This window comes from Macaca fascicularis, chromosome 3, assembly GCF_037993035.2.
Source record: "Macaca fascicularis isolate 582-1 chromosome 3, T2T-MFA8v1.1".
Lineage (NCBI taxonomy): Eukaryota > Metazoa > Chordata > Mammalia > Primates > Cercopithecidae > Macaca > Macaca fascicularis.
The window spans coordinates 50079789-50102485 of record NC_088377.1 but is presented as its reverse complement, the minus strand read 5'-3'; the positions used below and the strand labels follow the sequence as shown (position 1 = coordinate 50102485).

General features: G+C 50.4%; 1 protein-coding gene across 8 annotated transcripts in view; it reads right to left on the bottom strand.

The window, feature by feature from the left end:
* COL26A1 (collagen type XXVI alpha 1 chain) overlaps positions 1 to 22697 on the bottom strand; it is a 200673-nt gene that overhangs the window by 112695 nt on the left and 65281 nt on the right. For 4 of the 8 annotated variants that reach the window (XM_045389614.2, XM_045389617.2, XM_045389618.2 and 1 more), the window contains one exon: positions 131 to 234. In XM_045389614.2, coding sequence (XP_045245549.2) covers positions 131 to 234 — 104 coding nt within the window. The remainder of the gene's footprint in view (positions 1 to 130; positions 235 to 22697) is intronic. The other 4 variants (XM_045389616.2, XM_074034602.1, XM_074034603.1 and 1 more) reach the window with 1 other exon arrangement.

Below are 22697 nucleotides of genomic sequence, written 5' to 3'. Positions count from 1 at the left end.
GATTGGGAAAAGGAAAGGATTTCAAGTTACGGAGGAAAGGAGAGCTGCTTGCAGGAGGAGGCCAGAGGAGGGAGAAACGCCAGCCTGACCCGCGCCTGGCCCCCTGCACCCCAAGTGACTGCAGACTTACCCTCATCACAGTTGCTCCCGGTGAAGCCAGGGCAGCACCTCCACTCCAGCGCCGTCACCGTGCGGTAGGACACTCTGTAGGTGGGTCTGATCAGAGTCCTGTAACTAACACACAGACAGCGTCAGCGGGGCACAAGCTCCGGCCCACCCACCTCCAGACCCCACTCCTGCAAAGATGGGTCAGGCTATTTTGCCCAGCCAGGGCTCCGGGAGGCCCCCATGGCGTGGAAACCACTGCGGAGGTCCGTGTTCACTGGCTGTGCAAATGCCTTTGCAAAAATCATAACGGAGGAAGTTATGACAGTGAAAGAGATCAGACTTAACCAACTCCATCTTGCTTCTAACCTTCAGACTGTCCTCGTTCATTCCTGGGAGTAGGCTGAACTAATCTTGGGAAGAAATGTAGTTTATGGTTTGACTCTGAAACAAAATTGATAGTATCTCTTTCCCAAAAAGACCCCCTTCTTGCCTGGGGACAAGTCTGCCTTTGTAGGACTAACAAATTAGCTACAGGGTTAGAAATTATGGTTTAGGGGGCCATGCAGCCTATGGCTGCGAGAGTCTGAACCTCCCCAAATTGCTCCTGGGGATAACATCGCTATTATGAAACCTAAGGTCAGTGCTTGAGATATTTTGCAGATCCTATCCTCGATGGATCAGCTGATACCACCCAGACCTGTAATCTGGCTTGAGCAGTGCTACGACCCCATCCAGGAACAGAAGACGGCAAGAAAATCTCACTTCAGCCCACTATGATTCCATCTCCAACCTGACCAGTCACCACTCCCCACCTCCCGAGCCTCTACCCACCAAATTGTCTTTAAAAATTCCGTCCCGAATGCCCAGGAGACTGATTTAGGTGATTAAAACCTCCAGTTCCCCGCACAGCAGGCTCTGTGTAAATTACTCTTTCTCTATCTCTCTCTCTCTCTTTTTTTTTTTTTTTTTAGTTGAGACAGAGTCTCACTCTGTTGCCCAGGCTGGAGTGCAATGGTGCAATCTCGGCTCACTGCAACCTCTGCCTCCTGGGTTCAAGCGACTCTCCTGCCTCAGCCTCCCGAGTAACTGGGATTACAGGTGTGTGCCACCATGCCCAGCTAATTTTTGTATTTTTGGTAGAGACAGGGTTTCACCATATTGGTGAGGCTGGCCTCAAGTGATCCACCCACCTCAGCCTCCCAAAGTGCTGTGATTATAGGTGTGAGCAACTGTGCCCGACCATCTTTCTCTATTTCAATTCCCCTGTCTTGATAAATCAGCTCTGTCTAAGCAGCAGGCAAGGTGAACCCCTTGGGCAGTGACAGCTATGTGACCCTGGACAAGTCACCATCCCTCTCTGTGTCAGCTGTGATCTAAACATGGACGGAACTGGAAGCTGTTATGTTACATGAACCACCCAGGCACAGAAAGACAAATACCATATGTTCTCTAAGAGGGAGGTAAACAACGTATACACAATGGAGACACGGAAGGGGAGTGGGTAGGTAATGAATGCAATGTACGTGATATAGTTTGGATATTTGTCCAAACTCCAAATCTCAGGTTGAAATGTAATTCCCAGCATTAGGTGAAGCCTGGTGGGAGGTGATTAGATGGGGGGACAGACCTCTCATGAATGGTCTAGCACTATCCCCTTGGTGATAAGTGGGTTCTGGCTTTCAGTTCACGTGACATCTGGTTGTTTAAAATTGTGTGGTGCCTCCCCCATCACTGTCTTCTTTTTTTTTTTTTTTGAGACGGAATCTTGCTCTGTTGTTGGGCTGGAATTCAGCGGCACAATCTCGGCTCACTGCAACCTCCGCCTCCCTGGTTCAAGTGATTCTCCTTCCTCAGCCTCTCGAGTAGCAGGGATTACAGGCATGCGCCACCACGCCCAGCTAATTTTTGTATTTTTAGTAGAGACGGGGTTTCACCTTGTTGACCAGGATGGTCTCGATCTCCCGACCTCGTGATCTGCCCACCTCGGCCTCCCAAGTGCTGGGATTACAGGCATGAGCCATCATGCCTGGTGCCCCCTTACTCTCTTTCACCCAATTCGCCTTCCGCCATGAATGAAAGCTCCCAGACACCTCCCCAGAGGCCAAGCAGATGCCGGCACCATGCTTGTAAACCTGCAGAATTGTGAGCCACATTAAACTTGTCTTTATAAATTACCCAGTCTCAGTTATTTCTTTATAGCAATGCAAGAACAGCCTAATACAGTACATTATTTGGGTGATGGATTTCCTGAGAGCCCTGACTTCACCACTGTGCAATATATCAGTTGCACTTGTAACCCATAAATTTCTACAAATGAAAAATAATAATAAACATAAAGTCCCTGGCCAGACATGGTGGCTCACGCCTGTAATCCCAGAACTTTGGGAGGCCGAGGTAGGTGAATCAACTGAGGTCAGGAGTTCTAGACCAGCCTGGCCAAGATGGTGAAACCCTGTCTCTACTAAAAATACAAAAATTAGCCAGGCATGGTGGCAGGTGCCTGTAGTCCCAGCTACTTGAGAGGCTGAAGCAGGAGAACAGCTTGAACCTGGGAGGCGGAGGTTGCAGTGAGCCGAGATCATGCCACTGCACTCTAGCCTGGGCAACAGAGTGAGACTCCATCTCAAAAAAAAATAAACAAATTAAATTAAATTAAAAATAAAGTCCCCTCTAGCTCTGCCATTCTACAATTCTCCAAGTGTGGCTACCTGTGATGGGAAAGTGTCCTAAACACTGAACACTGACCAAGATGATAAAGAAAGAAAAGGGGCCAGGCACAGTGGCTCACACATGTAATCCTAGCACTTTGGAAGGCCAAGGTGGGCAGATTACCTGACATCGGGAGTTCAAGACCAGCCTGCCCAACATGGAGAAACCTCATCTCTACTAAAAATACAAAAATTAGTCGGGTATGGTGGCACATGCCTGTAATCCCAGCTACTCGGGAGGCTGAGGCAGGAGAATCACTTGAACCCAGGAGGCAGAGGTTGCAGTGAGCAGAGATCATACCTTTGCAGGCAGGCAGGCAGGAAAGAAGGAAGGAAGGAAGGAAGGAAGGAAGGAAGGAAGGAAGGAAGGAAGGAAGGAAGGAAGGAAGGAAGGAGGGAGGGAGGGAGGGGAGAGAGGCGGGAGGGGAGAGAGGCAGGCAGGAAGGAAGGAAGGAGAGGAAGAAAGGAAGGAAGGAGGAAGGAAGGAAGGAAGGAAGGAAGGAAGGAAGGAAGGAAGGAAAGAAAGAAAGAGAAAGAAAAGAAAGAAAGAAAGAAAGAAAGAAAGAAAGAAAGAAAGAAAGAAAGAAAGAAAGAAAGAAAGAAAGAAAGAAAGAAAGAAAGAAAAAGAAAAAGAAAGAAAGAAAGAAAGAAAAAAGAATTAGCAGGACCTGCAAAATTTTCAACTATCATCTACTCTGACCTTTTTCCCAATTATTATTTCTTGTGGTTGATTCACCAACAATGAACCCAAAGTGGGTTTACTGACCACCCACTTTGTGCTATATTGTGGTCATAAATTTATAAAACTGTGTCCTCATCCTGAGAAAAGCAAGACACATCAATGAAGAAAACTTGGCATACAAGGCCAGGAGCGGGGGTTACACCTGTAGTCCTAGCACTTTGGGAGGCCGAGGCAGGAGGATTGCTTGAAGTCAGAAGTTCAAGACCAGCCTGGGCAATATACTAAGATGCTGTCTCTACAAAAAATAAAAATAAAAATTTAACCCAGCATAGTGGTGCACACCTGTAGTTCCAGCTACTTGGGAGGCTGAGGTGGGAGGGTCACTGGAGCCCAGGAGTTTTGAGGCTACAGTGAGCCATGATCGAACCACTGCACTTAGCCTGGGCAACAGAGCAAGACCCTGTCTCTAAAAAAAAAAAAAAGAAAGAAAGAAAGAAAGAAAAGAAAAAGAAAAAACTTGCAATACAGTAGGGGGACTCTTGCAGGAATTTAAAAAAAAAAAAAAAAAATTCTTGCAAAATGCTGTGAATCCCGTGGTAAAATTTCACGCTCCCACAGTTCTGAAATTTTTCTTACACATAAGTTGGATGCTTTTTTGTCACACTCCAAGAATCGTGAATATAAAATGCATGACCAAATTTCATAAGGGAGACACATTCAGGTTTTATTATTCACTTTACGTGCATTGTCATAACTGCTGCTTAATCAAGTTTGCACAATGTCCTCCTGAAGACAAAACTACATAACTTCACAAAATTTAAATGTGCTGACATGGAGCAACTTCATCGGTGAATGAAACAATCATGATTTAATTGGTAGCAGCAGGTGTGACGTTTGGCGACGCACTGTTGACAGGAAAACACATGAGTGGAGAATTGGATTTCAGAAGTACGGCTCTGAATCTGAAAAATCCTGTTATGCTCATTTCTTTTTTTTTTAAAGCAAAAACCTACACTCATGTTTCATAAACATTCCAGCAAACCAGTTTCCCTCTGGAGATCGGGGGGGTGGCGTAGTTGCGTGCAGCTGGGGTAGGAAGTCTGTAGTAAGGAGGTAGGAGATGGCCGGGAGAGGTGCCCACAGCTGTGAGCTGGAGAGCAAAATCCCCAGCCTTTGGGAGCAACTGGGCAACCCAGTGCAGGATGGGGAGTTGGAAAGGGCTGGCAGAGCAGTAATGCCAAGGTCACCCCTCCTTACAACAAGTGACTCTGGATGGGATGATGAGCCTGACTCTGAAGAGGACAAATGCACTATTTTCACAATACACACACACTCATATACATGCACACACACATTCACATACACACCCACGTGAGCACGCACGTGCACTCACACACTCTCACACCTTCACACGCTTGCACAAACTCACTTGCAAGCTCTCACAAACTAACACATACACACACGCTCACACATTCACACTCTCATTTGCTCTCTCACACTCACACACACACTCGTGCTTGCACACTCACACAAACACACTCATGCACACTTCCACACACACACTCTCACCAGAACACACGCTCAGCACCCTCAGACTCACTCAGGCACACTCACATTCACATACTTTTACACAATCATGCACACACACACGCACCTTCTCACACGATTGGATAAACACACACTCAGCCTCACACTAACACACTAAACACCCTCACCTACCTGAGGACTAAACTCTGACCGTTTTCTTCTCTTGCCCAGATTCCTATCTAAGGAGCCTGGGGAGTCACGCCGTTCAAATCACAAAGCCTCATCACACAGGTTTTATTTTAACCCTATATAATGTGGCTGGCTTTCCAACCAGGCTCTGGCATAACATCGCATGGCAGGTAAGGAAGGAAATCAAAATATTTTAACCTCAAATATGTTTCTATGCCATATCTTTTGATTTGGTTTTAGACAGAGCCTTGCTCTGTTGCCCAGGCTGGAGTGTAGTGGCGAAATCTTGGCTCGCTGCAAACTCTGCCTCCGGGGTTCAAGTGATTCTCCTGCCTCAGGTCCTGAGTAACTGGGATCACAGGGGCCCACCACCATGCCCAGCTAATTTTTTGTATTTTTTAGTAAGAGAGGGGGTTTTGCCATGTTGGCCAGGCTGGTTTTCAACTCCTGACCTCAGGTGATCCACCTGCCTCGGCCTCCCAAAGTGTTGGGATTACAGGCGTGAGCCACCGCACCCGGCTCTTTGTCATATCTCAAAATAGCGCTGCAAAGCTGTCTCTTGTGGTGGGGGTGGAGGGTGGGGGGGAATCTACATTCTGTAGAGAATCCCTTTCCCTTTTCCAGGCCTTTTTGATATCCAGGAGAGAGTCAACTAATAGTCTGACATCTTTTAAAATCTGACAAGAAACATTTACACACTATTCTCTCTGAAGCCTGCTACCTGGAGGCTGCATTTGCGTGATAAGAACCTAAGTCTCCACAATCTCTTATTTTATATTATTTTATTTTTTGAAACAGAGTCTCACCTGTCACCCAGGCTGGAGTGCAACGGAGCGATCACGGCTCACTGCAGCCTCCGCCTCCTCCAGCACAAGCAATCCTCCCCTCTCAGCCTCCTGAGTAGCTGGAAGTACAGACACACACCACCACACCTGGCTAATTGTTTTTGTATTTTGTAGAGACAAGGTATAGACATGTTGCCCAGGATGTTCTTAAACTCCTGGGCTCAAGTGATCCTCCCATGTCAGCTTCTCAAAATGCTGGGATTATAGGCATGAACCACCATGCCCGGCCTCTCACCATCCCTTGTCTTAACCCAGACATTCTCTTTCTATTGATTCCAGGTATTTAGATAAACTCTTTTAACCAGTTGCCAATCAGAAAATATTTGAATCCAGGGCTGGGAGTGGGGGCTCACGCCTGCAATCCCAGCACTTTGGGAGGCTGAGGCAGGCGGATCGCCTGAGGTCAGGAGTTCAAGATCAGCCTGGCCAAGATGGTAAAACTCCATCTCTACTAAAAATACAAAAATTAACCAGGCGTGGTGGTGCACGCCTGTAATCCCAGCTACTCGGGAGGCTGAGGCAGGAGAATCGCTTGAACGCGGGAGGCGGAGGTTGCAGCGAGCCAAGATCACACCACTGCACTCCAGCCTGGGTGACAGAGCGACACTCCATCTCAAAAAAAAAAAAAAAAATCTTTGAATCCACCTATGACCTGGAAACTCCAGCTTTCTGTTGTCCCATTGCATATCTTACATGTATTGATTGATGTCTTATGTCCCCCTAAAATGTATAAAACCTAACTGTGGCCCAGTCACCGTAAGGGTATGTTCTCAGGGTCTCCTGGGGGCTATATCATGGGCCATGGCCACTTATATTTGGCTCACAATAAATGTCGTCAAATATTTTACAGAGTTTGAGTCTTTTCATCAACATACCCATGTATGCTCACACTCACGTAACTCACATGCTTACACTCATAACTCACACGCTGTCTAAACTCACACACACACGCTTGCACGCTGTCTCAAATGCTCATATGTGCCTACTTGCTCACATACACACCAACACACATTCACTTACTCTGTCACACTCACATACACTCTTACATGTTCGCACTCACATAAGCACACATGCACACTCATGCACTTACCCACGCACTTTTTTTTTCTCTTTTTTGAGCTGGGGTCTTGCTCTGTCACCCAGGCTGGAGTGCAGTGATGCAATCATGGCTCGCTGCAGCCTCAACCTCCCTAGTTCAAGTGATCCTTCTGCCTCAGCCTCCCAAGTAGCTGGGACTACAGGCATGCACCACCACACCCAGCTAATTTTTGTTTGTTTTTTGTTTTTCTTTCTTTTTTTTTTTTTTTTTTGAGACAGAGTCTCACTCTGTTGCCCAGGCTGGAGTGCACTAATGCAATCTCAGCTCACTGCAACCTCCTCCTCCTGGGTTCAAGCAATTCTCCTGCCTCACCCTCCCGAGTAGCGGGGATTACAGATGTAACACCATGCCCAGCTAATTTTTGTATTTTCACTTGAGACAGAGTTTCACCACATTGGCCAGGCTGGCATCGAACTCGGGACCTCAAGCAAACCATCAACCTCGGCCTCCCAAAGTGCTAGGACTACAGGTGTGAGCCACTGTGCCCAGCTTTTTGTTATTTATCTATTTGTTTATTTACTTTTTTGAGACAGAGTTTCACTCTTGTTGCCCAGGCTGGAATGCAATGGCATGATCTTGGCTCACTGCAACCTCCGCCTCCCTGGTTCAAGCGATTCTCCTGCCTCAACCTCCCGAGTAGCTGGGATTACAGGCACCCGCCACCACATCTAGCTTTTTTTTTTTTTTTTTTTTGTACTTTTAGTGGAGACAGGGTCTTGCGATTTTGGCCAAACTGGTCTTGAACTCCTGACCTTGGGTGATCCACCGGCCTTGGCCTCCCAAAGTGCTGGGGATCACAAGCATGAGCCACCGCGCCAGTCCTGTTAAAATTTTTTATAGAGGCGTTTCTTGCTATGTTGCCCAGTCTGGTCTCGAACTCCTGAGCTCAAGTGATTCTCCCACCTCCTCGGCCTCCCAAAGTGTTGGGATTACAGGCATAAGCCACTGTGCCCAGCTCCCAACACACTTGATATGCACATGTGCACACACACACACTCTCACATTCACGTGCTGCCTCGTTGCTGTGTTACAGGGTGATGCTAAAACGGGACTCATCACCCACCATTTCAGGAGGGGTCCCAAAGGCTTAGGACAATGCCATAGGTGCCCAGTGTCCCCAAAGTGAGGAGCTACAGCAGCCATGCACGAAACGTCTTGCCCGGTGAAACCAGTTCCAGCAGCCTTAGCATCTCCGCCTCCAGGCTATGTAAAGGAAAGTGGGCCAGGCAGGGTGGCTCACGCCTGTCATCCCTGCACTTTGGGAGGCCGAGGCGGGTGGGTCACTTGAGGTCAGGAGTTTGAGACCAGCCTGGCCTGGCCAACATGGTGAAATTCCGTCTCTACTAAAAAATACAAAAAAATTGCCAGGCGCAGTGGCTCACGCCTGTAATCCCAGCACTTTGGGAGGCCGAAACGGGCAGATCACGAGATCAGGAGATGGAGACAATCCTGGCTAACAAGATGAAACCCCGTCTCTACTAAAAATACAAAAATTAGCTGGGCGTGGTGGCAGGCGGCTATAGTCCCAGCTACTCGGGAGGCTGAGGCAGGAGAATAGCGTGAACCCGGGAGGTGGAACTTGCAGTGAGCCGAGATTGCGCCACTGCACTCCAGCCTGGGCAACAGAGCGAGATTCCATCTCAAAAAAAAGAAAAAAAAATTAGCCAGGTGTGGCGGCAGACGCCTGTAATCCCAGCTACTCAGGAGGCTGAGGCAGTAGAATTTCTTGAACCTGGGAGGCAGAGGTTGCAGTGAGCCAAGATGGTGCCACTGCATCCCAGCCTGGGTGACAGAGTGAAACTGTGCCTCAAAAAGAAAAAAAAAAAAAAAAAAGAAAAGTGAAGAATTCATGGTGGGGAGGGGCGCGGGGTTGCAATATCCTGAGCCTGGATTTCTTTGAAGAACGTGCTGACCCTCACCCCAGCACCTCAGAGGGGAGATTTAGCTGCTTCCTACCTTACTCCCAAGAGAACCCCAAGGAGAGTACAATACCCCTTCCCCAGTTTGGGGGCCACAGGAGCCTGGGAGGACTCTGACTCTAGCTTGGAGGGGAGAGCAGTGGCAGAGTACAGTAGCCAGCTCCCCTCTGCAGCATACGTGTGTATTTCACGTCGGCCACATGCGGAGCCCCAGCACCCCACAAAGGAAGCAGGACTTGCAAGAGGGGCATCTGGGACTGGGTGACCCAGCAGTAAGGGGGATCCCGGGAAGTCAGAGGTGGAGGCCACGGCTCTGAGCAGGCAGCCAGAACAGGGCCTCCCAACCCCTGCGACGTGGAAGTGCCCAGGCTGGGCATGTGTCGTGCCTGGGAGATCCGAGAACGCACCCTACGAAGGGGCCAGCAATCCACAGGAGTCACTCTCAGGGGCCATATCAACAGAAGGCAACAGTATCCACTGAGTAAGACTCTCTGTCCCGGCATCTGCCTGGTCCCCTTCTTTTCCATCCCAAGGGCCCCTAATCAGTATCTGCAAGTGAAAAATAAAGACAGATGGAGCGTGGTGTCTCCGGCCTGTAATCCCAGCACTTTGGGAAACTGAGGCAGGTGGATCACTTGACATCAGGAGTTCAAGACCACCAGCCTGGCCAATATGGGGAAACCCAGTCTCTACTAAAAATACAAAAATTAGCTGTGCGTAGTGGCGCACGCCTGGGATCCCAGCTACTCAGGGGCCTAGAAAGGAGAATCACTTGAACCCGGGAGGTGGAGGTTGCAGTGAGCCGAGATCATGCCACCGCACTCCAGCCTGGGAGACGGAGCGAGACTCCATCTCAAAGAAAGAAAGAAAAAGAAAGACCTAGAAAAAAAGAAAGGGCTCACAACCCTCTCGCTGCCGCGGATCTGCCAGCCAGAAGCAGGCCCAGCTGGGACAGAGGAGAAGCTTTTGTTTAGATTAAAAATGGCAGTTTTAAAATTAATTCCTGAAATGAGATTACTCTTCCGACTACAAGAGACCAGAAAAACTACAGAATCCACCCAGGGCCTGGAGCAGGTGCAAGGACCAAGCTGCTGTTGTCTGCACCCTGCTGAGCACAGCCGATGCCAAAAAAATCAGGTCCCTCCCTTAACCTCCACGCAATGGGATCAATGGAGCCCTGGGCTCAGGAGTGCAAGCTTGGCATTTGGGCTCTGCCCATAATTCACTATACAACATTGCACAGGTACCTAAACCTCTCTGAACCCATTTCCTGATCTGTGTGATGAGGATACCGGGGAGGCCAGAATGCCTGGTGTAAGGCTGTGAGTGTGGGAGGGGTGCATGGATGCCAGGTTTGCAAAATACAGACCTGACCTCATTCCTCTGAACCCACACCCTTCGGCCGTCCCCACTGTCATCAGGAGAGAGTCTGGGCTGCTGAGCCATGTGTGCTAGACCTTCTCCACCTGACACAGCCACCTCTGGCCCTCACCCACCAGGCAGGAGCCCTCCAGATGCACCAGACACTCTCACTTCAATCTGCGCTTGGAATGATGAAGATGGTAATGAGAACAATAAAAGTAGATATGATAGGCCGGGCGCAGTGGCTCATGCCTGTAATCCCAACACTTTGGGAGGCTGAAGCAGGTGGATCATTTGAGGCCAGGAGTTCAAGACCAGCCTGGCCAACTTGGTGAAACCATGTCTCTACTAAAAACACACAAAAAAATAGCCAGGCCTGGTAGTGGGCACCTGTAATCCCAGCTACTCAGGAGGCTGAGGCACAAGAATCGCTTAAACCTGGGAGGTGGAGATAGAAGTGAGCCGAGATCGCACCACTGCACTCCAGTCTGGGTGACAGGGGGAGACTCTGTCTTAAAAATATATAAATATAATAATAGCTTCAATTGCAGACTCACAGTGTACTGAGTGATTTACATAAGCTGACTGAGATCAAGAGTTGTCATTATTCCCAATTTACAGACAAGGAAACTGAGGCACAAAGAGATTAAGCAACTTTGTCAAGGTGGTGGAACTAGGATCTGAACCCAGGCAGAATCGGTTCCAGAGCCCAGTAATACTAATTTGTGTTTGTTCAGCACAGGGGAACATTTTTCCTCTCATCTACACACAGGGACTGATCTTGGGCCCCTGATTCAGAAACTGAGCTAATATCTCTGGAGATGCTCTTTTTTTTTTTCTTTTTTTTTTTTTGAGACAGTCTCCCTCTGTTCCCCAGGCTGGAGTGCAGTGGCGCAATCGAGGCTCACTGCAACCTCTGCCTCCTGGGTTCAAGCAATTGTCCTGCCTCAGCCTCCCAAGTAGCTGGAATTACAGGAGTAATTTTTTATTTTTAACCTAATTTTAGCTAATTTTGGTATTTTTAGTAGAGACAGGGTTTCACCACGTTGGCCAGGCTGGCCTCGAACTCCTGACCTCAGGTGATCTGCCCATATTGGCCTCCCAAAGTGCTGGGATTACAGGCATGAGCCACCGCTCCTGGCCACAGTCTTTTTCGGCCCCTCATTCTGAATTTCATGGGCTTGGCCTGTGCCACTCCGGAACCTGATGGCTGCCAAGTCCAGGCGCGGGGCACACCAGTAGGTGGCACTGTGTCACCATCCCAACGGGCCAAGACTCAGCTTTGTAGCCCCCCTGGGTCTCACCTGAATGCCCAAGACATGTTCCACATTTGTGGCCCTTCTTCCCAGTCTTGGGAAAAAACCTGAGGGAGCCTGGTCTCCTGTCCCCGTGAAGAATTGCCAGCCCCTGCTGCTAGGATCCAGTTGGGCAAACTTTCTTTTTTTGTTGCTTTTCTTTTTGTTTTGAGACAGTCTTGCTTGTTGCCCTGACTGGAGTGCAGTGATGCAATCTCGGCTCCCTGCAGCCTTCACCTCCTGGGTTCAAGCAATTCTCCTGCCTCAGCCTCCCGAGTAGCTGGGATTACAGGCACGCACCACCACACCTGGCTAATTTTTGTATTTTTAGTAGAAATGAGGTTTCACCATGTTGGCCAGGCTGGTCTTGAACTCCCGACCTCAGGTGATCTGCCCGCTTTGGCCTCCCGAAGTGCAGGGATTACAGGCATGAGCCACTGCGACTGGCCTAGGCAAACTTTCTAAAATGCAGATCCAGTTTGGGGACTGCCTTCCCTCAAAAATGGGGTGTACATATTTTATTTAACCTCTGACAGCCTTGAGGCCACACTCAGTTGAGGACACCAGGCTCCAAGAGGGGACTCAACTTCCTCAAGGCTCCCTGCAGAGTCACCAGCTGCACGGTAGTGTCAACTTTGCTGCTTGGTGGGAACATTAAGGGCCAATAACAAGGTCCCGGCCAGGTGCCACACAGTCCTGGGTCGGGGGGGGGGGTCCCTCCTACCCCTAAGACTTTAACAACTCTTAGATTTTGGAGGCAAAAACAAGATTGGCCTCTGATGCCTGGATTCTCCCCAAGGTGGAGGGGCCCCATCCATCCTGGACTTCCAGTGGTCACCAAGTCCACTGTATGGCCCATGGGCTCTGCCTGCTTTGATCTGGTGTCCTCCCTGGCCTCCCAGGTGACTTTGTTTTCCAGCCACACTGGTCTTCTCACAAATCTCCAGCATACCAGGTTCCCCACCTCTTTTTTTTTTTTCAGACGGAGTCTCACCCTGTCGCCCAGGCTGGAGTGCAGTGGCACGATCTTGGCTCACTGCAACCTCCACCTCCTGGGTTCAAGCGATTCTCCTGCCTCAGCCTCCGGAGTAGCTAGGTTCACAAGCATGCACCACCACCCCTGGCTAATTTTGTATTTTTAGTAGGGACGAGGTTTCTCCATGTTGGTCAGGCTGATCTCGAACTCCTGACCTCATGTGATCCCCCTGCCTCAGCCTCTCAAAGTGCTGGGATTACAGGCGTAAGCCACTGCACCCGGCCCCAAGTGATGTTTTTAAAGCAGGAATCTCCTTGAACCCCTCCTAGCTTTTCTTCAATCTTAGGACAAGGCCAGGCATGGTGGCTTATGCCTGCAATCCCAACACTTTAGGAGGCCAAGACAGGAGGATCACCTGAAGCCAGGAGTTCAAGACCAACCTGAGTAACATAGCAAGACCCCCATTTCTACCAAAAATGTATAAATTAGCCAGGCATAGTGGCGCATGCCTGTAGTCCCCATGTACTTGGAAGGCTGAGGTGGGAAGATTGCTAGAGTCCAGGAGTTTTAGACCAACCTGAGAAACATAGCCAGACCCTCTCTCAGAAAAAAAAAAAGAAGAAAATCAGTGGGACGTAGTGGCACGTGCCTGTAGTTCCAGCTATTTAGAAGGCTAAGCCAGGAGGATCACTTGAGTCCAGGAGTTTGAGGCTGCAGTGAGCTGTGAATGCACCACTGCATTCTAGCCTGGGCAACACAGTGAGGCCCTGTCTCTTAAAAGAAAAAAATCTTAGGACAATACCCAACTCCTAAGCCTAACCTTGTGGACTTTTGCCATCTGGCTACTGTCCACCTTGGCCACTCCTCCGCCTCTCCTTGGCCACCCATCCTCCCCGCCCCCATTCAGAACTCCGCCCCCATTCAGAACTCCGCCCCCATTCGGAACTCCGCCCCCATGCAGAACTCCAGCCCCATTCAGAACTCCACCCCATTCGGAAACTACCCATTCAGAACTCCGCCCCCATCCAGAACTCAGCCCCCATTCAGAACTCCAGCCCCATTCGGAACTCCGCCCCCACTCAGAAACTTCGCCCCATTCAGAAACTCCGCCCCCATTCAGAAACTCCGCCCCCATTCAGAACTCCACCCCCATTCAGAACTCCACTGGCCATTTATGCATGTGCTCTGTCTCTGCCCAAGACATGCAGCCTCCCAGAGATCAGTGAAAGTGCTGCCTCCTCTTAGAAGCCCACCCTGACTAGCCCACACTCAGGCCCTTCCACCCTACAGCAAGCTGGGCCCCTTCAATCTACACCCTCAAAGAACCCAGACTTCTCTTCTAAGCACTTATGATTATACACCCATCTATGCAATTATTTGTCTGACGTCCCTCTCCTCCACAGAGCCACTGGCTGCACCGCTTGCCTATCTTAGGGCTAAGCACATCGTCTGCACCCAATGAAGATTGGTGGAAAGAACGAAGCATTCAACGAACGGGGTGCCTGGATGCAGTCTCAGTCTGGGGGTGGCTCAAGCCTGTAATCCCAGCACTTTGGGAGGTCGAGGCGGGCGGATCACCTGAGGTCAGGAATTCGAGACCAGCCTGGCCAACATGGTGAAACCGTCTCTACTGAAAATACAAAAATTAGCCCGGCATGGTGGTGCACACCTGTAATCCCAGCTACTCAGGAGGCTGAGGCAGGAGAATCGCTTGAACTCAGGAGGTGGAGGTTGCAGTGAGCAGAGATTGTGCCACTGCACTGCAGCCTGGGGAACAGAGTGAGACTCTGTTTAAAAAAAAAAAAAAAAGCTGTGGGGGAGGGCTCCCTGAAGAAATGAGGTCCCCATCACTGGAGGTGAGTAAGGAGAGGTCTTGGCTGTCTGGTCTCCAAAGTGGATGTGCTCAAAAGCGTCACGAGGTCCCGCCTCGGGTACGGGGAGACATGGCACCATCCAGGGATCACCTGCTCAGAACGACTCTGCCAGCCCAGAACCTTGCCTGGGGGAGCCAGGTGCCCCCACCTTCACTGGACAGGTACCCCTTCTCAGCCTCCATGCCTGCCCACCCCCAACTCCTCCCCTGGCCTCCACTTCCTCACTAGGAACCCCCAGGAGGAGAAACAGACTGGGAGGTTCCGAGTCAGGCTGGAGACTCAACAGGAAATGAGAGTGGGGGTTTCCGAGCAGGAGGCAAGGGATTATTAATCTCTTGATTAATCGCCGCGGGCCATCGGGGAGGGGAAAGGGGCTTCCCACTGCAGTTCTGAGGCCTCCAGCCTCCCCAGAATCCAAGCTAGGCGTTTCCGAGTGCCAGACAGAGTGGACAGTGGGCCCAGTGGGCAGGGTCTTCTGCCAAGCCTCACCTCACCCTCTGGCCCGGGTCACAGTCCACCTGGGGGTGGTGTGGGGGTGCGGACAGTGGATGCAGCCCAGACAGGCCCCCACTGCTTGGGGTGGGCAGCCGTGGTGAGCTTCTCAACCCAAACAGTCCCGCTAAGGAGGAGAGGCAGGGAAGAAAGAGCATGTTTTAAGAAAGCACTTCAATCCAGGACTTTGTGTTGCCTTGCGGGCATCCGTCCTGAACAGCAGGCGACCCAACCAGAGGGGGGAGGCTGGCGGGCAGGGGGCTGTCTGGCAGAGGGGAATGAAGGAGGCAGACGAAGCCCCGGAGAGTTCCGGCAAACCCCTCTGCTCAGCACATCTGGAAAAGGTTGGCTCTAATGCCATCAAAGGACTCTGAGGGGCCGGGGAGACAGCCAAGGGCAGGGGAAGCCTGACCGAAGAAAACTTAACCCCCCGAGTCCCTGGGACTCGTCCTTTTAAGTCTATCAGGCCCCAGAGCCCCAGCCCGTCCCAGCCAGCAGCCAGCCGAGGGGCTTAGGAGGGGACCAGGGCGGTGTCAGTGATGCTCAATGTCCGTGACACCCAACCTCTCCACTGCAATGAACAGAGCCCAGCCGGGGCTGTGACCCACTCCAGAGGAAGGCGGGTAGGGGGAGGTGGGTTCTATTTCCCAGGATGGGAAATTGAGGCACAGAGGAGGGAGGCACGGCTTGTGCTATCTGCCTTTGAGTCCCCGACCCTCTCAGAAAAGTCACCCAGTCCAGTCCAGTCTCCCAGCCATCAGGGAGGGCATTGGCCCAGGGTGCCTGCCTCCAGCCAGGGGCTTCCTCCAGGGCCGACTGCATGGCCTGAACAGCTGTCTTTTTTTTTTTTTTTTTTTTTTTTTTTTTTTTTTTTTTGAGATGGAGTCTCGCTGTCACCCAGGCTGGAGTGCAGTGGTGCAATCTCAGCTCACTGCAACCTCTGCCTCCCAGGTTTGAGCGAGTCTTCTCTCTCAGCCTCCTGAGTACTAGGAGCAATCGCCATTACACCTGGCTAATTTCTGTATTTTTAGTAGAGATGGGGTTTCACTATGTTGGCCAGGCTGGTCTCCAACTCCTGACCTCAGGTGATCTGCCTGCCTCAGTCTCCCAAAGTGCTGGGATTACAGGCATGAGCCACCGTGCCGGGCCCCGAAACAGAGCCCATTCTTCCCTACCAGGATCTCTTCCCCTAGTGAAATCTCCTAGTCCCCCAGGTCTCTGCTAAATGTCACTCCCAAGGGAAACCCACGGACCAGGTCTCCCTCCAATGCTGTGAATCTTTCATGAACATGTCCTTCCCATGCCAACCCTGTACACACGAGGAGAGAATCATGTTCTCTCTACACACTAGTGCCTGGCCCTTTACTGCTCAGACAACATTAAATGAACAATCGAACAGATGAACAAATGACCTGCAAAGCCCCAGGCAAGGTCACTGTCCCCAGTACGCCCAACCAGAGCAGGCAGGTGCCTGCATTCTCGTCCACATCATGCTGTTGACCAACTGGGTACCCTGCCATGCGCCCTGTCCCCATGCTTACTAGTGAGGATTAGTTTTAAGTACCACCTTCTCTCCTCACCAACACACACACACACTACAACATTCCAACATTATTTTTAAAAGAAAAATCAGGCCAGGTGCAGTGGCTCATGCTTGTAATCCCAACACTTTGGGAGATAGAGGCAGGAGGATCACTTGAGTTCAGGAGTTCAAGACCAGCCTGGGCAACATAGTGAGACCCTGTCTCCACAAAAAAATAAGAACAAAAAGAAATTAACCAAGCCTGGTGGCGTGTGCCTGTAGTCCCAGCTACTTGAGAGGCTGAGGTGGGAGGACCGCTGGAGACCAGGAGTTGGAGGCTGCAGTGAGCCATGATTGTGCCATTGCACTCCAGTCTGGGTAATAGAGCAAGACCCTGTCTCTACAAAGAGAGAGAGAGAGAGAGAGAGAGAGAGAGAGAGAGAGACAGGATGGGAGGGAGGAGGGAGGGAGGAAGGGAAAAAGAGAAAGAGGTGGGGTGGAGAAAGACGGAGAGAGAGAAGGAAGGAAGGAAGGGAGGGAGGGAGGGGAGAGAGATGAAAGAAAGAAAGAAAGAGAAAGAAAGAAAGAAAGAAAGAAAGAAAGAAAGAAAGAAAGAAAGAAAGAAAGAAAGAAAGAAAGAAAGAAAGAAAGAAAGAAAGAGAAAGAAAAGAAAGAAAGAGAAAGAAAAAGAAAGGAAGGAAGGAAGGAGGGAAGGAAGGAGAGAGAGAAAGAGAGAGAAGGAGAAAGAGAAAGAAAGAAGAAAGAAAGAAAGAAAAGAAAAGAAAAGAAAGAAGAGAGAGAAAGAGAGAGAGAAAAAAAAACAGAGAGAGAGAGAGTAGGGGGGAAAGGGAGGGAAGGGAAGTGGATTGTGCCATTCACCAGATGGGAAAATCCACAAATAAGATGGTTGTATTATAGATACCTATGTTGCTTTCATCTCACAAGAAGATGAATGCATTCATTTAATGAACACCGTTGAGCACCTCAGTGTGCTGGCCCATGTAGTAAAGTCCTGGGAATAATGAGATGAGGACAGAGCATCCTGCCTTCAAGGCACTTCCAGGTTGGTAGGAAGAGTCAGCCCGGAAATCAAAGACTTTCAGTGTTCTGTGGATCCCCCTGCGTGGGCGCCCCTGCTGTGGCCTTCCCTCCTGTTGCTGCTCTGACAGGGCCCCCCTCTTTCTCTGAGCCACCCCGCTCGGCTTCTCCAGCACTGGTCCCTGCAGCTGTCCTTTCCCCGCCTGCCCCAGCCTGTCCCCCCTTTCTGAGGATCATTCTCAGTGGTTTATAAGCATCACTCCCCAAAAACTGCACTTGCCAGGGTCTCCAGTGACCCCAAACCTGATGATGACTCCTCTTCCCTCACCCTATGGGGTTTCTCAGAAGCAGCTGGGACAGTGCATTCTCTGTTCCACCCTCCCTCTGGAAACACCTCCCAGGATACCAGGAGGACACCTGCCTCTCCACCTAAGTCCCACCTGTAAGGTTGGGGTGCACAGGACTCTTCTGAGACCAGTATCCATTCTCCATTTATTCATCTCCAAGGTCACCTCCAGTCTCAGGACTTTATTCTTTTTTTTTTTGATACAGGGTCTGGCTCTGGTCGCTCAGGCTGGAATGCAGTGGTATGATATTGGTTCACTGCAACCTCCACCTCATGGGCTCAAGCAATCCTCCCATCTCGGTCTCCTGAGTAGCTGAGATTACAGGCGGCCACCACCACACCCAGTTAATTTTTTTCTGCTTTTAGTGGAAACGGGGTTTCACTGTGTTGGCCAGACTGGTCTCGAACTCCTGACCTTAAGCAATCCACCCACACCTCAGCCTCCCAAAGTATTGGGATTACAGGTGTGAGTCACCATGTCTGGCCCAGCAGCATTCTTAATCATAATAAAAGAACGCACTTCTTGGCTGGACATGGTGGCTTACGCTTGTAATCCTAGCATTTTGGGAGGCCGAGGCGGGTGGATCACCTGAGGTCAGGAGTTGGAGCCCAGCCTGACCAACATGGAGAAACGCCGCCTCTACTAAAAATACAAAATTAGCCAGGCGTGGTGGTGCATGCCTGTAATCCCAGCTACTCAGGAGGCTGGGGTAGGACAATCACTTGAACCCGGGAGGCAGAGGTTGCAGTGAGCTGAGATTGTGCCACTGTGCTCCAGCCTGGGCGATGGAGTGAGACTCCATCTAAAAAAAAAAAAAAATTACGCTAAGAAGACTAGGGGCCAGGCACAATGGCTCATGCCTGTAATCTCAGCACTTGAGGCCGAGGGAAGCCGATCATTTGAGGTCAGGAGTTCAAGATCAGCCTGGCCAACATGGTGAAACCCCATTTCCACTAAAAAAAAATTAGCCAGGTGTGGTGATGAACACTGTAGACCCAGCTACTTGGGAGGCTGAGGTGGGAGGATCACTTAAACCTGGGAGACAGAGGTTGCAGTGAGCCGAGATCGTGCCACTGCACTCCAGCCTGGGTGACAGAGTGAGACTCCATCTAAAACAAAACCCAAAGTTCTCTGACATCTCTGATCTGATTTCATCCTCTTAACCTAATCATCAATTCAGTAATGCTGCTTCATCTCCTGCAAGCCAGGTATTGGGAACATAGCAGCCAATGAGACAGCCCCCCCCTCCTAAGGCTCCCAGACTAGCAGAAAGGGCAGGCGATGAGCAATCCAGCCAGGGAATGAATGCTACATTTCAGAGAGTGACAAGGGCTAGGAATAAGACAGAGCAAGTTAAGAGGCTGAAGAGTGGCCGGGCGCGGTGGCTCAAGCCTGTAATCCCAGCACTTTGGGAGGCCGAGACGGGCGGATCACAAGGTCAGGAGATCGAGACCATCCTGGCTAACACGGCGAAACCCCGTCTCTACTAAAAACACAAAAAATTAGCCGGGCGAGGTGGCGGCGCCTGTGGTCCCAGCTACTCGGGAGGCTGAGGCAGGAGAATGGCGGGAACCCGGGAGGCGGAGCTTGCAGTGAGCTGAGATCCGGCCACTGCACTCCAGCCTGGGCGACAGAGCGAGACTCCGTCTCAAAAAAAAAAAAAAAAAGAGGCTGAAGAGTGACGGATGGGAGGGGTCGACAGACTATGATCAGAAAACAGAATCAGGCGAGACCCAGTTGTTCCCATTTCTGGAGTGAGAATGGTCCAGGCAGCAGGACAGTAACCATGAAGACCCCGAGGAGGAACAGAGCTGGTGTGTGGCAGCCCAGAGAGGTTCGTGGGGCCAGAACCCAGGGAGCAAGGCAGTGACTAGAAGGCTTTGGGGTCAGGAAGGGGAGCAGGCTCTACATGACTTTAGACCTCAGTCAGTCACGGAAAGGGGTATCAGCTTTACTGAGATGGGAGCTCCCAGAAGGTTCGGAGCATGGGAAAGACATGCTCTGACTTGGGATTTTATTTATTTATTTATTTATTTATTTATTTATTTATTTATTTTTGAGACAGAGTCTTGCTCTGTCACCCAGGCTGGAGTGCAATGGCGTGATCTCGGCTCAACGCCACCTCCGCCTCCCGGGTTCAAGCGCTTCTCCTGCTTCAGCCTCCCGAGTAGCTGGGATTACAGGCATGTGCCACCACGCCCGGTTAATTTTTTTGTATTTTTAATAGAGACGGGGTTTCTCTGTGCTGGTCTCGAACTCCCAACCTCAGGTGATCCACCCGCCTCAGCCTCCCAAAGTGCTGGGATTACTGGTGTGAGCCACTGCATCCGGCCTTATTTTTTTGCTTTGCTAACGTGGAGTCTCTCTCTCTGTTGCCCAGGTTAGAGTGCAGTGGCACGATCTTGGCTCACTGCAGCCCCTACTTCCCAGGTTCAAGTAATTCTCCTGCCTCAGCCTTCTGAGTAGCTGGGATTACAGGCACGCGCCACCACGCCGAGCTAATTTTTTGTATTTTTAGTAGAGACGGGGTTTCACCATGTTGGCCAGGATGGTCTCGATCTCCTGACCTCAGGTGATCCACACCCCTTGGCCTCCTAAAGTGCTGAGATTACAGGTGTGAGCCACCGTGCCTGCCCCATTCCCTAGTAAATTATAATAACAGCAGTAATGATGATAATTAAGATCAGCAATATGAAATTTCTCTAAAAGAATGAAAATTAAGTTTTATTATTTTATTTATTTATTTATTTTTAGACAGGGTCTCACTCTGTCACCCAGGCTGGAGTACAGCAGCACAATCACAGCTGACTATAGCTTCGAACTCCTGGGCTCAAGTGATCCTCCCACCTAGGCCTCCCGAGTAGCTGGGACTACAGATGCACACCACAACACATGGCTAATGTTTTATTTATTTATTTATTTATTTATTTATTTATTTGAGATGGAATTTCGCTCTTGTTATCCAGGCTAGAGTGCAGTGGCGTGATCTCGGCTCACTGCAACCTCCGCCTCCCCAGTTCAAGCAATTCTACTGCCTCAACCTCCCAAGTAGCTGGGATTACAGGCATGCACCACCCTGCCAGGATAATTTTGTGTCTTTAGTAGAGACGGGGTTTCTCCATGTTGATCAGGCTGGTCTCGAACTCCCGACCTCAGGTGATCTGCCCACCTCGGCCTCCCAAAGTGTTGAGATTACAGTAGTGAGCCACCATGCCAGGCCATGGCTAATGTTTTTTAAAAAATTTGTAAAGATGGAGGTCTCACTCCATGTTGCCCAGGCTGGTCTCGAACCCCTGGCCTCAAGCAATCCTCCTGCCTCAGCCTCCCATGTAGCTGGGACTACAGGTGTGAGCCACTGCCACCAGCCAAGTTGTTTTCATTAGCAAGGTTCCCACTAGTTACATTGTGCAGGAAAAAGGGAGACTCACAACAAACGCATGTTAGCCCTGACTGAATGTTCTGTTTTCACCTCCTAACTCCAAGGAGTAGGTGAGAAGAACTCCCTGGAAAGCCAGGCAACACCCACATCGAAGCCCCCAGTGCTTCTGAAACATTGTTCAGATAATTTCTTAAGTGGTAAAGGAGACAACTGTGCAACATTAAAGATCACTTGAAAATTTTTCAGTCCAGGTCAGTGATTCAGGGGCTAGCTTGTCCAGCTTTTCTTATAGGTGCCTGCCTGCCTGCCTGCCTTCCTTCCTTCCTTCCTTCCTTCCTTCCTTCCTTCCCTCCCTCCTTCCTTCCTTCCTTCCTCCCTCCCTCCCTCCCTCCCTCCCTCCTTCCTTCCTTCCTCTCTTTCTTTCCTTCTTTCTTTCTTCTCTTTTTTTTTTTGAGACAGAGTCTCACTCTGTCGCCCAAGCTGGAGTGCAGTGGCATGATCTCGGCTCACCGCAACCTCCGCCTCCCGGGTTCAAGCAATTCTCCCTGCGTCAGCCTCCCGAGTAGCTGGAATTACAGGTGCCCACCACCACGCCTGGCTAATATTTGTATTTCCAGTAGAGACAGGGTTTCTAAATGTTAGCCAGGCTGGTCTCAAACTCCTGACCTCAGGTGATCCACCTGCCTCAGCCTCCCAAAGTGCTGCAATTGCAGGCATGAACCACCATGCCTGGCTGCGTTATTGTGCTTTGATAGTTTAACGGCTTTAACTTGTCGAGACCAGGCGTGGTGGCTCACACCTGTAATCCCAGCTCTTTGGGAGGCTGAGGCAGGAGGATCCCTTGAAGCCAGGAGTTCAAGACCAGCCTGGGCAATATGGCGAGACCCCTGTCTCTACCAAAAAAACCTAATTAGTGAGGCATGGTGGCACATGCCTGTAGTCCCAGCTACTCAGGCTGGCACAGCAGGATCACTTCAGCCCAGAAATTGGAGGCTGCAGTGAGCCATGATTGCACCACTGCACTCCAGCCTGGGCAACAGAGCAAGGTCCTGTCTCAAAAAACCAAAAAACAAACAAACAAACAAACAAACAAAAAACAGAAAGAAAGAGTAGGACAGCCACTTCTCCAACAGAGCTCTAAGCCAAAGCCCAGCCTGTCAGTGGCACAGACAGATCAGACTTCAAAGACTTTTCTTCTCAGAAGCTGTTCCCAAATCAAGAGGCCATGACCTAGTCATCTGAAACTCCCTGCTGACCAGAAAGGCAGGAGGGTCTTGGAATTTAGCTCCTGGGGAAGTGCGGAAGGCAGAAAATAGGGAGTGTCTGTACCCTCTG